Source organism: Musca vetustissima, unplaced genomic scaffold (genome assembly GCF_032173495.1).
Source record: "Musca vetustissima isolate MV318-11 ecotype Yass unplaced genomic scaffold, APGP_CSIRO_Mvet_v1 utg144397, whole genome shotgun sequence".
Lineage (NCBI taxonomy): Eukaryota > Metazoa > Arthropoda > Insecta > Diptera > Muscidae > Musca > Musca vetustissima.
This window is the reverse complement of record NW_026884625.1, coordinates 1595-20056: the sequence shown is the minus strand read 5'-3', so window position 1 is coordinate 20056 and position 18462 is coordinate 1595. Positions and strand designations below refer to the sequence as shown.

At 34.2% G+C, this 18462-nt stretch overlaps 1 protein-coding gene across 1 annotated transcript; it reads right to left on the bottom strand.

Moving 5' to 3' along the window:
• Positions 1-11051: 11051 nt before the first annotated feature.
• Positions 11052-13930, bottom strand: LOC133331660 (saccharopine dehydrogenase-like oxidoreductase). The gene is made up of 7 exons (XM_061540041.1): positions 13808-13930; positions 13616-13741; positions 12581-12815; positions 12332-12524; positions 12135-12281; positions 11209-11547; positions 11052-11148 (listed from the first exon to the last, which is right to left on the bottom strand). Exons 1-7 carry the CDS (start codon positions 13928-13930, stop codon positions 11052-11054), a joined length of 1260 nt encoding a protein of 419 aa, XP_061396025.1.
• Positions 13931-18462: the final 4532 nt, after the last annotated feature.

Genomic DNA, 18462 nt, shown 5'->3' with positions numbered 1-18462 from the left:
GGTTTTGCCTACAGATGTATAGCCCGAGCCTATGTTTTTCGGAGGTCTACGAAATTGCACACAGCTTTTATTATACCCTACACAACTATGTTGTCAGGGTATAAAAGCTTTGTGCAGCCCCAAGAGTTTGTATTGGTCCTAGACCCACCTTTAAGTATACCGATCGTCATATCTCGACTAGCTGAGTCGATCAAGACATGTGTGTCCGTCCGTCTGTCCATTATAATTTGTAAACACGTACAGGCCACAGTTATGGACCAATCTTCACGAAATTTTGCGTGTAGGATGGGTTCTGGCCAATGAAGACCCCTATTGTTTTTGGTAAAGGTCGGTTAATATTTAGAGGATGAAATGGACCAAAAACATAAATTTTGTCTGATATTCGGGTCGCTCCAGAGGCCGCAATTATGGCCCAAACATCGCGAATTTTTACATGGAGTTGGAGATCGGGCCTAGGAATAAGCATGCCTGTTTTGATAAAGATCGGTAAATATTTAGCGCGTCAAATGGACCCTGACTTTTGTAAAACGACAAAATTTGCGTTCTATAGCGTATATATTTACCCCTGAAGGACATAGATAGTATATCCAGAGGTGCGGTTGACCTTTAAATTGATACCAATTATATTGTCGTATGTTCTCGGATGTGGGAGTTACACTTAAATATTTGCTGGTGTCTACGTATTCAGATATTATGTATTAACCCATTACCACACCAGAGGGTCCGCCCTCTGGCTGATCGCTTTGAAATTTCCATGAAGTTCCAGCTATGGTCATGGACAACGCCTATATGTTCTGTGATGATCAGATAATAATTTTGGGATGAAGTGGACCGAAAACTTAATTTGTTGTGTTTTCGAGTCGATCTATAGGCCAAAATTATAAGTCGAACATCAAAGCACAACCCACGGGGAATGGAATATGGACATGTACCGAATATTAGAAATATTCGGAAAATATGTCAGTGTAAGGAAGTGGTTCTGTTGTCCTCTTATCGGACAAGAGGGTGCAACTATCACGAAATATTGCTCAGTCTCGGAATAAAAGTCCGCAGAAAGTTAAAGCCATGTGGTAGTTGTGTAGGGTATCGAATGGTCGGCCCCGTCCGACTATACTGCTCCGCTACTGGTTAGTTTTATCGTGGAGTACTAATGAGAGTGCAACGATGATTCCCATGTTCTGATTTGATTAGGTTTGGTAAAAATATTACAACTAGCAAAGTGTGCACTCAATTTACTTGATATTTGATTAACAAATTCTGGACCGACGCGTCCCATTTTCGGACATAATCTAGGTAAGGTAAACATATCGCAATGTGCAAAGTGTCGATGAAATTGGATATTCTGTTCACTACATATCAGATGTACAAGTTTTAAAAATGTTGAACCTTAATGGAGTATGTACTAGAAGGAGTGGGCCGATAAATACGGCAAAGTTTACTTAAAATCGATATTATAAAATACATTTTTAACAAAATTGTAAATAGATTCCAAATCTTCTGGAACCAATATTTCGATGGGGCTAATTTTTGTAATTTCTAAGTGTATATACCATCATTAGTCATACGGCTGAGAATATAAAATAGTGTGGACCTATAAATTGGGATTATGTTTAAGCATGGACCTTAACTGAACAGTTTTCTGAACGGACAGAAATCATCCTTCAAGAAAACAGAATGCCAAATTGCAGCCACTTCGGTGGAAAAATGCAATTAGAATTTTCAACATATAGAAAATTGTATGCGAACTTTATATGGGAGCAAAATCAACAAAATGGATCGATATATCCCATTTTCAATATCACACATCGAAGGAGTAATAGCAACGTATCTAAAATATCGATATCGGCATTACAATAGACAGACTGGGTATATAGGGTCTCCGACAAATATTTCGAGGAATAACACATATAATGACATACATATTAAAGTAATATGCGAATCTATACACGTCTGTGAGACACTGTATTCCCGTTGGACAGAAGTAAACACGTAACAAAAATGTCCATAACCATAACATTGAAAATGCCACTTCCAACAACGACCAAGGAAGATTAGCAGGAGTGGTAGAAGTGGTTGTACGACATCAAGTTCATGACCGATTCAATATTGTGGTGTTACAACTTATTACGCACACTCAAACACACACACACAGAAATATAAATTGTGACAACTGCAATCAGAGTAATCAGTAGAGACATTAACAGGAATTAAGGGCGATTGGTCAAACGAATTTACAATATTGAAACTGTGAACAGAATTTCGAGAACGGAAGCGGTGTTTGTTTTTAAGATTTCATGTCAGATTTTATTATTTTCTAAATCGATCAATGTATATAATTTGGACCACTAAAATTTAAGTGTGATGGGTCATACGGTTGTACATCCTTTTGGATGTGCAATATTTTCGAATTCGTGGTGGGAAGGACCAGTAGACTACAGTACCGTAGAATAGGAAATGATTTGTAAGTTGTCAAAAAGTGGAGTATATTGAGGTTTCTACTATCTGTGTATATCCTATCTCCAACTAAACACAATTCAGATATATACAACTCTTTAAACGTAATGCGCAAATTCCCAGTCACACTCATCCATTAATATAAAAAGTAGTGGAAATTTCTGCCCAATGTCAAAACGAGTTACGACGCGACCCCACCTGAAGCCAACCAGCAGGTATTTTGTTTACATGACTGAACAACGAACTGGTTGTTGAGATTGTTGCAAATGACAAGATGGCAAAATTACGTGAGGAGAGTACTGGGTACGGAAGCCGTAATTGACTGTTGGAAAAAGACACTTCAAACGCCACCACAGGATAAAAACTGTGCAGGGGGTACAACCATAAAAAACACTTTTTCCTACAAACCCCTTAAGTACTGCGTAACTGAAAAATTATATTTAAAAAATCCACGCCTTGTGATAGTCCTTGAAAAATTATATTTAAAAAATCCACGCCTTGTGATAGTCCTTGAAAAATTATATTTAAAAAATCCACGCCTTGTGATAGTCCTTGAAAAATTATATTTAAAAAATCCACGCCCATTGGCCAGATAGTCCTTGAAAAATTATATTTAAAAAATCCACGCCCATTGGCCAGATAGTCCTTGAAAAATTATATTTAAAAAATCCACGCCTTGTGATAGTCCTTGAAAAATTATATTTAAAAAATCCACGCCTTGTGATAGTCCTTGAAAAATTATATTTAAAAAATCCACGCCTTGTGATAGTCCTTGAAAAATTATATTTAAAAAATCCACGCCTTGTGATAGTCCTTGAAAAATTATATTTAAAAAATCCACGCCTTGTGATAGTCCTTGAAAAATTATATTTAAAAAATCCACGCCTTGTGATAGTCCTTGAAAAATTATATTTAAAAAATCCACGCCTTGTGATAGTCCTTGAAAAAATATTCTTTAATAAATCCACGCCTTGTGATAGTCCTTGAAAAATTATATTTAAAAAATCCACGCCTTGTGATAGTCCTTGAAAAATTATATTTAAAAAATCCACGCCTTGTGATAGTCCTTGAAAAATTATATTTAAAAAATCCACGCCTTGTGATAGTCCTTGAAAAATTATATTTAAAAAATCCACGCCTTGTGATAGTCCTTGAAAAATTATATTTAAAAAATCCACGCCTTGTGATAGTCCTTGAAAAATTATATTTAAAAAATCCACGCCTTGTGATAGTCCTTGAAAAATTATATTTAAAAAATCCACGCCTTGTGATAGTCCTTGAAAAATTATATTTAAAAAATCCACGCCTTGTGATAGTCCTTGAAAAATTATATTTAAAAAATCCACGCCTTGTGATAGTCCTTGAAAAATTATATTTAAAAAATCCACGCCTTGTGATAGTCCTTGAAAAATTATATTTAAAAAATCCACGCCTTGTGATAGTCCTTGAAAAATTATATTTAAAAAATCCACGCCTTGTGATAGTCCTTGAAAAATTATATTTAAAAAATCCACGCCTTTAGAAGAAGTCCTTGAAAAATTATATTTAAAAAATCCACGCCTTGTGATAGTCCTTGAAAAATTATATTTAAAAAATCCACGCCTTGTGATAGTCCTTGAAAAATTATATTTAAAAAATCCACGCCTTGTGATAGTCCTTGAAAAATATATTAAAAATCCACGCCTTGTGATAGTCCTTGAAAAATTATATTTAAAAAATCCACGCCTTGTGATAGTCCTTGAAAAATTATATTTAAAAAATCCACGCCTTGTGATAGTCCTTGAAAAATTATATTTAAAAAATCCACGCCTTGTGATAGTCCTTGAAAAATTATATTTAAAAAATCCACGCCTTGTGATAGTCCTTGAAAAATTATATTTAAAAAATCCACGCCTTGTGATAGTCCTTGAAAAATTATATTTAAAAAATCCACGCCTTGTGATAGTCCTTGAAAAATTATATTTAAAAAATCCACGCCTTGTGATAGTCCTTGAAAAATTATATTTAAAAAATCCACGCCTTGTGATAGTCCTTGAAAAATATTCTTTTATAAATCCACGCCTTGTGATAGTCCTTGAAAAATATTCTTTTATAAATCCACGCCTTGTGATAGTCCTTGAAAAATATTCTTTTATAAATCCACGCCTTGTGATAGTCCTTGAAAAAATATTCTTTAATAAATCCACGCCTTGTGATAGTCCTTGAAAAAATATTCTTTAATAAATCCACGCCTTGTGATAGTCCTTGAAAAAATATTCTTTAATAAATCCACGCCTTGTGATAGTCCTTGAAAAACTATATTTAAAAAAACCACGCCTTGTGATAGTCCTTGAAAAAATCTATTTAAATAATCCACGCCTTGTGATAGTCCTTGAAAAACTATATTTAAAAAATCCACGCCTTGTGATAGTCCTTGAAAAACTATATTTAAAAAATCCACGCCTTGTGATAGTCCTTATTGAAAAAATCCACGTTTTCCATTCAGAAAAATTATATGGAAAAATCCACGCCTTGTGATAGTCCTTGAAAAATTTTAAGTTGCTAAAAATTTTAAGTTTCTTGAAAAACTATATTTAAAAAAATCCACGCCTTGTGATAGTCCTTGAAAAACTATATTTAAAAAATCCACGCCTTGTGATAGTCCTTGAAAAACTATATTTAAAAAATCCACGCCTTGTGATAGTCCTTGAAAAACTATATTTAAAAAATCCACGCCTTGTGATAGTCCTTGAAAAACTATATTTAAAAAAAATCCACGCCTTGTGATAGTCCTTGAAAAACTATATTTCAAAAATCCACGCCTTGTGATAGGCCTTGAAAAAATCTATTTATAAATCCATGCTTAAACTTTACGTAAAGTGTATTTTTTATAAAAAAATTATTTTTTATTGCAAATCTCCACTTAAACAAAATGACCCCAAACGAAACATTTTATATCCTTTCATGTTGTTTGGTGTCAAACATAATTATGAGTTGTTGAACACCATCAACAGCTCCACAAGGAGTAGAAGTGCCAGTAACGTGTTATTTTCAACAATCTCTTGTTAAGCAACATCAAGTTGTTGTAGTTATTGTTGTTCTTACTGATGACAATGATCCTCATCAACATTACAACAACAAAGTTTTGGCAACCAGTTTTTATATTCGGTGATTTTACCAGGATGTGGTCTATTAAAGTGTTGGTTGGTTGGCTAACCTTTAGCTAAGGATACACTCCATAACACAGACAGCCAACCAACAAAAAATCACCGAAAAAAAATTATGTTGGTTGGCTAGATGTGCATGGATGCCATCAGAATCGAGGTTGATGAGGATAATATTGCATTACATTACACGATACATTGTTAACGGACAGGCGAAAGGATAACGAGACCATAGACAACAAAAAAATAACGAAAGGAAAAACAAAATAATGATTTTATAAGACACAGGGGAAACATTGAAAAGCTTAAAGGATGTTGAAATGAGAAATGAAATTGAAAAAATTTGGAAAATTAAAACGAACAACGATAATGAAATGATTTTAAATGCTTACAACTCTATAGGGACAGATTACAATTGAAAAAGTTTAACACAGAAATTGAAAAGATTTCTTTGAAAAATTCTATTTAAAAAATCCACGCCTAGGGTAGAATTAGTCCTTGAAAAATGTTTTTTTAAAATATCCACGCCTAGGGTAGAATTCGTCATTGAAAAATGTTTTTTAAAAAATCTACGCCTAGGGTTGAATTAGTCCTTGAAAACTTCTATTTAAAAAATCCACGCCTAGGGTTGAATTAGTCCTTGAAAACTTCTATTTAAAAAATCCACGCCTAGGGTAGAATTAGTCCTTGAAAAATGTTTTTTTAAAAAATCCACGCCTAGGGTAGAATTAGTCCTTGAAAAATGTTTTTTAAAAAATCCACGCCTAGGGTAGAATTAGTCCTTGAAAGATGTTTTTAAAAAATCCGCGCCTAGGGTAGAATTAGTCCTTGAAAAATGTTATTTAAAAAATCCACGCCTAGGGTTGAATTAGTCCTTGAAAAATGTTATTTAAAAAATCCACGCCTATGGTTGAATTAGTCCTTGAAAAATGTTTTTTTTTTAAAATCCACGCCTAGGGTAGAATTAGTCCTTGAAAAATGTTTTTTTTTTTAAAAATCCAAGCCTAGGGTAAAATTAGTCCTTGAAAATTTTTTTTTTAAAAAATCCACGCCTAGGGTAGAATTAGTCCTTGAAATTTTTTTTTAAAAAATCCACGCCTAGGGTAGAATTAGTCCTTGAAAATTTTTATTTAAAAAATCCTCGCCTAGGGTGTTGATGGTCCTTGAAAAATGTTATTTAAAAAATCCACGCTTAGAGGTAAGATAGTCCTTGAAAAAAATGTTATTTAAAAAATCCACGCCTAGGGTGTTGATGGTCCTTGAAAAATGTTATTTAAAAAATCCACGCCTAGGGTGTTGATGGTCCTTGAAAAATGTTATTTAAAAAATCCACGCCTAGGGTGTTGATGGTCCTTGAAAAATGTTATTTAAAAAATCCACGCCTATGGTGTTGATGGTCCTTGAAAAATGTTATTTAAAAAATCCACGCCTAGGGTGTTGATGGTCCTTGAAAAATGTTATTTAAAAAATCCACGCCTAGGGTGTTGATGGTCCTTGAAAAATGTTATTTAAAAAATCCACGCCTAGGGTGTTGATGGTCCTTGAAAAATGTTATTTAAAAAATCCACGCCTAGGGTGTTGATGGTCCTTGAAAAATGTTATTTAAAAAATCCACGCCTAGGGTGTTGATGGTCCTTGAAAAATGTTATTTAAAAAATCCACGCCTAGGGTGTTGATGGTCCTTGAAAAATGTTATTTAAAAAATCCACGCCTAGGGTGTTGATGGTCCTTGAAAAATGTTATTTAAAAAATCCACGCCTAGGGTGTTGATGGTCCTTGAAAAATGTTATTTAAAAAATCCACGCCTAGGGTGTTGATGGTCCTTGAAAAATGTTATTTAAAAAATCCACGCCTAGGGTGTTGATGGTCCTTGAAAAATGTTATTTAAAAAATCCACGCCAAAGGTGGTGTTGGATGGTCCTTGAAAAATGTTATTTAAAAAATCCACGCCTAAGGGTGTGATGGTCCTTGAAAAATGTTATTTAAAAAATCCACGCCTAAGTGTGATGGTCCTTGAAAAATGTTATTTAAAAAATCCACGCCTAAGGTGTTGATGGTCCTTGAAAAATGTTATTTAAAAAATCCACGCCTAATGTTGATGGTCCTTGAAAAATGTTATTTAAAAAATCCACGCCTAAGGTGGTGTTGGATGGTCCTTGAAAAATGTTATTTAAAAAATCCACGCCTAAGGTGGTGTTGGATAGTCCTTGAAAAATGTTATTTAAAAAATCCACGCCTAAGGTGGTGTTGGATGGTCCTTGAAAAATGTTATTTAAAAAATCCACGCCAAAGGTGGTGTTGGATGGTCCTTGAAAAATGTTATTTAAAAAATCCGCGCCTAAGGTGGTGATGGTCCTTGAAAAATGTTATTTAAAAAATCCACGCCTAAGGTGAGAATAGTCCCTGAAAAATTCTATTTAAAAAATCCACGCCTAAGGTGAGAATAGTCCCTGAAAAATTCTATTTAAAAAATCCACGCCTAAGGTGGTGTTGGATAGTCCTTGAAAAATGTTATTTAAAAAATCCACGCCTAAGGTGAGAATAGTCCCTGAAAATGTTATTAAAAAAATACACGCCTAATGTGAGAATAGTCCCTGAAAAATGTTATTTAAAAAATCCACGCCTAAGGTGGTGTTGGATGGTCCTTGAAAAATGTTATTTAAAAAATCCACGCCTAAGGTGGTGTTGGATGGTCCTTGAAAAATGTTATTTAAAAAATCCACGCCTAAGGTGGTGTTGGATGGTCCTTGAAAAATGTTATTTAAAAAATCCACGCCTAAGGTGGTGTTGGATGGTCCTTGAAAAATGTTATTTAAAAAATCCACGCCTAAGGGTGAAAAAATGTTAGTTAAAAAATCCACGCCTAATGTGGTGATGGTCCTTGAAAAATGTTATTTAAAAAATCCACGACTAAGGTGTTGATGGTCCTTGAAAAATGTTACTTAAAAAATCCACGCCTAAGGTGTTGATGGTCCTTGAAAAATGTTATTTAAAAAATCCACGCCTAGGGTGTTGATGGTCCTTGAAAAATGTTATTTAAAAAATCCACGCCTAGGGTGTTGATGGTCCTTGAAAAATGTTATTTAAAAAATCCACGCCTAGGGTGTTGATGGTCCTTGAAAAATGTTATTTAAAAAATCCACGCCTAGGGTGTTGATGGTCCTTGAAAAATGTTATTTAAAAAATCCACGCCTAGGGTGTTGATGGTCCTTGAAAAATGTTATTTAAAAAATCCACGCCTAGGGTGTTGATGGTCCTTGAAAAATGTTATTTAAAAAATCCACGCCTAGGGTGTTGATGGTCCTTGAAAAATGTTATTTAAAAAATCCACGCCTAGGGTGTTGATGGTCCTTGAAAAATGTTATTTAAAAAATCCACGCCTAGGGTGTTGATGGTCCTTGAAAAATGTTATTTAAAAAATCCACGCCTAGGGTGTTGATGGTCCTTGAAAAATGTTATTTAAAAAATCCACGCCTAGGGTTGAATTAGTCCTTGAAAAATGTTATTTAAAAAATCCACGCCTAGGGTTGAATTAGTCCTTGAAAAATGTTATTTAAAAAATCCACGCCTAGGGTGTTGATGGTCCTTGAAAAATGTTATTTAAAAAATCCACGCCTAGGGTGTTGATGGTCCTTGAAAAATGTTATTTAAAAAATCCACGCCTAGGGTTGAATTAGTCCTTGAAAAATGTTATTTAAAAAATCCACGCCTAGGGTTGAATTAGTCCTTGAAAAATGTTTTTTTAAAACATCCACGCCTAGGGTAGAATTAGTCCTCGAAAAATGTTTTTTTTTAAATCGACGTCTAAGGTGGTGATGGATAGTCCTTGAAAAATGTTTTTTAAGACATCCACGCCTAGGGTAGAATTAGTCCTTGAAAAACGTTTTTAAAAAATCCACGCCTAGGGTAGAATTAGTCCTTGAAAAATGTTTTTTAAAAATCCACGCCTAGGGTAGAATTAGACCTTGAAAATGTTATTTAAAAAAATCCACGCCTAGGGTAGAATTAGTCCTTGAAAAATGTTATTTAAAAAATCAACGCCTAAGGTGGTGTGGGATAGTCCTTGAAAAATGTTTGTTAAAAAATCCACGCCTAGGGTAGAATTACTCCTTGAAAAATGATATTTAAAAATCCACGCCTAAGGTGGTGATGGTCCTTGAAAATCTATTTAAAAATGCACCCTTGTACTTGAAAAATATTTAAACTAAATTCTATTCTTTTTTCTTTTCAGGTATGCTATTCTCCATTCAGTTCTAACCTCAATTATTTATTGATATTTAAAGGTATGTGGCAAATATTTACTTACACAAAATTTTGTATTTAACATTACTCTTGTTGGTGTTCACAAACAAAGAGATGTGACCTTTGACATTCAAACCCTATTAGCTGGTATTTGTACTGTGTTGTCCTTTTTTAGCTGATAATGTAATTGACAATTATCATTCGATGTGGTCTATTAGTTTAACCGTAAAAGATATATATATATATATATATATATATCCGTCGCAATATTTATATGTCAATATTCATAATTACTGTTCCCGTCAATAATCATTTAATATACATATAAATATATTTACACATTGTAGGTCAGCAACTGTCATCCTAAACCACTATCATGCGGGAGAGAGGAACTTCCTACAATTTAATTGGCCAGGAAGTACATATATACATACCGATATCTATACGTTTATGTCATTATGACCACATATTTGAAAATGTTTTCATGTCTATACCAAATTGGCAATACCGGCTTTTGTTGGTTGGTCGGCTGACTGGTTGGTTGGGTTGGATATTTAGACATTATTATGATGATATGGATAAATGCGGGATATTACCATTAATATTATCTCATATTAATTTAATTAAAATACAACAAAGGAAACTCAACACAAAAATTGCACACATACACTCAAACAGAAATTTTCCTAATACATACTTACAACCCAGTATGTTGACCCGTAACTATGATTTCCATTTTTTAAGGACTTAAATATTTAAATAGATTTTTTTTCAAGGACCAAAACCAGCATTAGGCGTGGATTTTTTAAATTGAATTTTTCAAGGACCAACACCAAACTTAGGCGTGGATTTTTTAAATTGAATTTTTCAAGGACCAACACCAAACTTAGGCGTGGATTTTTTAAATTGAATTTTTCAAGGACCAACACCAAACTTAGGCGTGGATTTTTTAAATTGAATTTTTCAAGGACCAACACCAAACTTAGGCGTGGATTTTTTAAATATTTTTAATAAACTGGATTTTTTAAATTGAATTTTTCAAGGACCAACATCAAACTTAGGCGTGGATTTTTTAAATTGAATTTTTCAAGGACTCAAAGGCCAATTTCCAAAAATTATTTATTTACCCTTACACATATTTGTAATAACTAAAATCTTTAAAATAATGTAAAATTAGTTTTTTTTAAAGGAGCATCAATTTAATTTTCTATTTTACAATAATTCAAATTTCAAGCCATATTTCCCGCTGCATATCTCCTGTAGAAGACTGGTTTTGTAAAAGGCATAGCCTGGTGGTATTACGCCGCCACTGGAAAATAAAAAAAATCATTTCAATTATAAATCAAAATCCTTTTAATCTTCGACTTACTTTCCCGGCATCTTATTCCTCTCAGTTAATATTGTCCTGGCACACAACAGCAACGCCTTACTGGTTACCCCATAGTAGTGATCCTTGGCCGATATTCGTACAATAATTTCATGGGTTGGGTCGGGTGCATGCGGTGTACTTTGATACCACCCTCTTGCCTTGAGAATATAATTAAATTCGATGGCTTTACGATTTGCCTCCACAGGACCTTCATGGGTCATAAAACCAAAGGAGAATATGTGCGGGTATTTAAGCAACAATTCTCGTGTAAAATCAAAGCTGGCCATCACATAACCGATCATCATGAGTATGGGAAAGAGTAGGGCCCACCAATAGGTGCTGTATAGGAAGGAAGAGATTTTCTTAAATAATTTTTTTCAAGCCTAAGCGTGGACATTTTATATTTTTTTAAAATAATTTTTTCCAAGGACTATCATAGCCTTAGACGCGAATTTTTTAAATAATTTTTTTTCAAAGACTAAAAGCCTTAGGCGTGGATTTTTTTAAAATAACTTTATCAAGGACTATAAAAGCCTAAGACGTGAATTTTTTAAATAATTTTTTCAAGGACTATTAAAGCCTTAGGCGTGGATTTTTTAAATATTTTTTTTTTTCAAGGACAATAAAAATAGAATTTTTCAAGGACTATCAGAGCCTTAAGCGTGGATTTTTTAAATAATTTTTTTCAAGGACAATAAAAATAGAATTTTTCAAGGACTATCTGAGCCTTAAGCGTGGATTTTTCAAATAGAATTTTAAAGGACTATCAGAGCCTTAAGCGTGGATTTTTTAAATATTTTTTTTTCAAGGACAATAAAAATAGAATTTTTCAAGTACTATGAGAGCCTTAAGCGTGGTTTTTTTAAATATAATTTTTTAAGGACTATAAGACCCTTAAGCGTGGATTTTTTAATTGGTATACTTACGTAAATCCAATATAGGTTCCAAACTGTATGGGCCGCTTACTTTCACAGAGGTTTAAGAGACGTTGGGATCTCTGGACCATAAAACAGGCCGCCGTTGTCATGGCCACAAAGAAGCTGTTCGTACCATCAATTTGGTGGATCTTGCGACTGGAAAAAAATTTAATTAAAAAAATATTTCAAATTGAATATTTACTTACTTCAATTTCAATTTTGGATTCGTTTCCCGTATTCTCTCACAATTCAATTGCCGCTGCAGCGTGGCAATTTCTCTTGAGTGCTGCATGTAATAGACAATACTATCCCAGGTACCACTATGCAATATCGCCTTCGACGATTTATCGACATAATTCAGTTTTGTTTCCCAGTATAGCTCCACAGAATTGAGAATGCCTGGAATGTTGAATTTTTAAAATTATTTATTTGAGGAAAATTGTTTCCATACGCACCTGGGTGATTTAATTCCGCATACAGTACACCCATTTCGGCGGGTATACTTTCAAATCCACAGGTGGGTATGACAAAGGATCCCTTTTGCTGAGCCAATTCGTTGTATTTCAATTGTATGATGTCCGCATATTGTGGTTCTCCAGTTATATCCACATGGTGAGTACCGGCTTCGATGCAGGCTCGCACCACAGCCTCGCCATACAGGCGGAAGGGTCCACAGCAATTTAAAACAATCTATAGAAAAATGATTTCAATTATATTTTTCAAGGACAATAGACGTGGATTTTTTTAATAGATATTTTCAAGGACTAACCCAACCTTAGGCGTGGATTTTTTATAGATTTTTTCAAGGACTATCTGGCCGATAGGCGTGGATTTTTTAAATAGAATTTTTTAAGGACTATCTGGCCAATAGGCGTGGATTTTTTAAATAGATTTTTTCAAGGACAGTCTTGCCAAAAGTCGTGGATTTTTTAAATAGATTTTTCAAGGACAGTCTTGCCAAAAGTCGTGGATTTTTTAAATAGAATTTTTTAAGGACTATCTGACCAATGGGCGTGGATTTTTTAAATAGATTTTTTCAAGGACTGTCTGACCAATGGGCGTGGATTTTTTAAATAGATTTTTTCAAGGACTAACCCAACCTTAGGCGTGGATTTTTTATAGATTTTTTCAAGGACTATCTGACCAATGGGCGTGGATTTTTTAAATAGATTTTTTCAAGGACTGTCTGACCAATGGGCGTGGATTTTTTAAATAGATTTTTTCAAGGACTGTCTGACCAATGGGCGTGGATTTTTTAAATAGATTTTTTCAAGGACTGTCTGACCAATGGGCGTGGATTTTTTAAATATAATTTTTCAAGAATAGATGGGCGTGGATTTTTCAAATAGATTTTTTCAAGGGTTGTCTGACCAATGGGCGTGGATTTTTTAAATAGAAATTTTTCCTAGACTAGTATACTATTTAATTTTAAAATACGGTGGCCGTAACAGAGAAGCACCATTTCACATTTTTCGATTTTCTTTACTCACCTTACACTTCTTAGCCATAACATCCAACGATGCTTGATCCTCCACATCAGCTACAATGATGGGTATGTGGCTCAAATCCTTTCCCGTTTTATTTCCAATTGTTTCCAATACGGTTTTTAATTTTTCCTAAGGGATAGAAAACACACACACTTTTTCATTATCGTTTCCATAGTGTCGGATGTGCCTCCTTACCTCATTTCTTCCCGCAATGCCCCATTTGAAATCTCTAAGTATGTCCACAGCATCTTCGACAACAATTTTCCCAGTAAAGCCACTCGCTCCAAATATAATGGCATCCAATTTTTCCACTACCATTGCGATGAAGTGATTCCGTCCAACTAAATCATGGATCAAATTCCAAAATAGAATGACTTGAAAAAAAGTCGCATACAATATTCGAAATAATGCAAATGATTGAGTGATGACGTAGGAAGTTTTAAAGCGATGCGGTTGTCAAGGGTAGCTAAAAAGAGTAAGGAGGTGTGTGGTAGCCTATGTTCCGTTTCATGTAGGGCAATTTATGCATTAAATCATTTTATGTCTGATAATTGAGCGACAACGTAAGCAATTGTATGATGGTGCACAATGGGACATTAATGTCATATGCGCGGATTTTTGAAAAGTATTTTTCAAAGAATATTACAGAAGGTTTATATTAGGCGTTGATTTTTTAAATAATATTTTTTCAAAGGCCGTGGATTTTTTGACGGCCTTACAAGGCGTGGATTTTTGAAGGCCTTACCAGGCGTGGATTTTTTAAAGGCCTTACAAGGCGTGGATTTTTTAAAGGCCTTACAAAGCGTGGATTTTTTGAATGCCTTACAAGGCGTGGATTTTTTGAAGGCCTTACAAGGCGTGAATTTTTTGAAGGCCTTACAAGGCGTGAATTTTTTGAAAGCCTTACAAGGCGTGAATTTTTTGAAGACCTTACAAGGCGTGGATTTTTTGAAGGCCTTACTAGGCGTGGATTTTTTGAAGGCCTTACAAGACGTGGATTTTTTGAAGGCCTTACAAGGCGTGGATTTTTTAAAGGCCTTACAAGGCGTGGATTTTTTAAAGGCCTTGGCGTGGATTTTTCAAAAAAATATTTTTTCCAAAGCCATATAAGGTTTATTAAAAATATATTTTTTTCGTAGTTCTGTGTTCCACCCTAATAAACACTTACTCTCAAAAGTTTATATTGTCTTTTATGCAAATATTGTACCATGCCAAAAAAATTGTTGACTTGACAATTTGTTTTGTTTAAATATTAAACATGAAGAAGTTTCTCAATCACTTTTTCAACATTTTTTTGTTGCTGTTGTTCTTCTTCTTCTTTGTTCATATATGTCTACTTGAATATCACAAAACACACATAAAATTATTCTTTATATGCAAATGTCTACTACAAATAGTTTGAGTTGTCACGAAGATTGGTTGTCTGCCTGGATGGTTAGCTCTTCGTTTAGATATCTTCATTTTCACCGCCTACCTGGGACTAGTTATCCTCCCGGTTTCAATGACATGCAAATAAAATTTAATCAAAATCGGAAATTCTAATAGCCACACACACACAAGGTATGGCATTGAGTGAAGACAAATTATTGTAGATTTGTGTGAGTGTGCGTTTGGGATTGTAAATCTTCTTAAGATTGAGTTTTCATTTACACAAAGGTACACTAAGTGAAAATGTGAATCTTCATATGTGGGGTATTTGTTGAATGTGTGATTTTAATCTCTACCAAAGGGAAGAAGACATAGATGTGGTAGTAATTAGTTGTAGAAATAACACATAAGAGGATAGTTGGAAAGCTATGAGGAGAAAGTCTACTAAGTATAAGGGTCTATTTGAGAAGGTCAAAGATCTTTTATAACAAAATGTGAATAACTAATGTCTGGATATGGTGAACGGAAATATGATTTCCAAATAAAGGGGTGAACATTTAGTTAAACCTCTTGTCAGAAAAATTCCAAAAAAATCCATGCCTATTGGACTGTTAGGCCTTGAGACACAGTCCTTATAAAATTCACGCCCATTGGCCTGTTTGGCCTTGAGAAACAGTTCTTAGAAAATTCACGCCCATTGCCCTGTTAGGCCTTGAGAAACAGTCTTAGAAAATTCACGCCTATTGCTATATTAGGCCTTGAGAAAAATTATTTAAAAAAATCTACGTCTATGGGTCTGTTAGGCCTTAAAAACATTTAAAAATTCAACTCCAATTGGTCTGTCAGGACTTGAAAAAAAAATCGTTAAAAAATCCACACCAATTGTTCTGTTAGGTCTTGAAAAAAAAATCGTTAAAAAATCCACACCAATTGTTCTGTTAGGCCTTGAAAAAAATCGTTAAAAAATCCACACCAATTGTTCTGTTAGGCCTTGAGAAAAATTCTTTAAAAAATCTACGCCTATTGTTCTGTTAGGCAATGAGAAAAATTCTTCAAAAAATCCACGCCTATTGGTCTGTTAGGCCTTGATAAAAATTCTTTAAAAAATCTACGCCTATTGTTCTGTTAGGCAATGAGAAAAATTCTTCAAAAAATCCACGCCTATTGGTCTGTTAGGCCTTGATAAAAATTCTTTAAAAAATCCACGCCTATTGGTCTGTTAGGCCTTGATAAAAATTATTTAAAAAATCCACGCCTGTTGGTCTGTTAGGCCTTGATAAAAATTCTTTAAAAAATCCACGCCTATTGGTCTGTTAGGCCTTGATAAAAATTCTTTAAAAAATCCACGCATATTGGTCTGTTAGGCCTTGATAAAAATTCTTTAAAAATTCCACGCCTATTGGTCTGTTAGGCATTGAGAAAAATTCCTTAAAAAATCCACACCTATTGGTCTGTTAGGCCTTGATAAAAATTCTTTAAAAAATCCACGCCTATTGGTCTGTTAGGCCTTGATAAAAATTCTTTAAAAAATCCACTCCTATTGGTCTGTTAGGCCTTGATAAAAATTCTTTAAAAAATCCATGGGTATTGGTCTGTTAGGCCTTGAGAAAAATTCGTTAAAAAATCCACACCTATTGGTTTATTAAGCCTTGAGAAAAATTCTTCAAAAAATCCACGCCTATTGGTCTGTTAGGCCTTGAGAAAATTTTTTAAAAAGTCCACGGCTATTGGTCTGTTAGGCCTTGAGAAAAATTCTTTAAAAAATCCATGCCTATTGGTCTGTTAGGCCTTGAGAAAAATTCTTTAAAAAATCCACGCCTATTGGTCTGTTAGGCCTTGAGAATTATTTTTTTAATAATCCACGCCTATTGGTCTGTTAGGCCTTGAGAAAAACTCCTTAAAATATCCATGCCTATTGGTCTGTTAGGCCTTGAGAAAAAATCTTTGAAAAATCTACGCCTATTGGTCTGTTAGGCCTTGAGAAAAATTATTTTAATTATTTTATTTAGGCTTTGAGAAATATTCCTTTAAATTTACAAAATAATCAGAACCGTTCCATATCGTTGCATATTTGAAACTCCGCTTCAAATCCAATACTGACGTCTATTGCTGACAATGTGACAACCAAGTACTTCCATTCGACACTGAATTCAAATTTTCCGAAAAAAATTAAATCGAAAAAAGAAATACAACTGTAAGCTACGTTAAATGCCATGCAATGCAAATTTCGCTGACGACGACGATGCTGATGATGCATTTTACATACGAAACTCGTTTGAATTTCATTCCCAAAATATAAAACACACTCTCAAATATATGCACACAATGTTTGCATATCATTGTGTATACACGAATCGTTGTCAAAGAAGTTGAAAATAAAAAAAAAAAATATTGAATTCAATGACTTGATAAGATAACATCAAATCATTTTCTTACTCTGTTCCAACAATCTGCTGCTGCTGCACCACTACCGCTCTCACATCTAACAAGAAGAGTTTTGTTGCCCTCCCAAAGTTTTTTTCTTGTACCGACAGATTGGCAAAATGTAAAACATGACAGCATTTAATGAATAACAAATAGGGAAGCTGTAGTTGTAGTCTTTGAATATTTCAGCTCAATAACGGAAATATTGAGGTGTCACTTTGAAAGGTCGAGAATAACGTAGTCACTTACTCGCATGCACACACACGCTCACTTAGGGAATATGCAAATCACAAGTCAGAGAAATGTACTAAGAAAAATATTTGAGGCATGGTGGAGGTGCATGATGTATAGGAGACAAGGACTAAATATGTATTAGCAGTTTTTCGATGAAAAAATCCTGAAGTGTCCTTGAGAAACATTTCTTTAAAAGTGTACGGCTTATGAGTTTCATAGTCTTAGGGAAAAATCCCATCAGAAAAATTTCTTTAAAAATCCACGCCTATTTGTCTACTAGCCCTTGAGAAGAATTCCTTTAAAAATGCACGCCTATTTGTCTACTAGCCCTTGAGAAGAATTCCTTTAAAAATGCACGCCTATTTGTCTACTAGCCCTTGAGAAGAATTCCTTTAAAAATCCACGCCTATTTGTCTACTAGCCCTTGAGAAGAATTCCTTTAAAAATCCACGCCTATTTGTCTACTAGCCCTTGAGAAGAATTCCTTTAAAAATCCACGCCTATTTGTCTACTAGCCCTTGAGAAGAATTCCTTTAAAAATCCACGCCTATTTGTCTACTAGCCCTTGAGAAGAATTCCTTTAAAAATCCACGCCTATTTGTCTACTAGCCCTTGAGAAGAATTCCTTTAAAAATCCACGCCTATTTGTCTACTAGCCCTTGAGAAGAATTCCTTTAAAAATCCACGCCTATTTGTCTACTAGCCCTTGAGAAGAATTCCTTTAAAAATCCACGCCTATTTGTCTACTAGCCCTTGAGAAGAATTCCTTTAAAAATCCACGCCGTAGACAAATAGGCGTGGATTTTTAAAGGAATTCTTCTCAA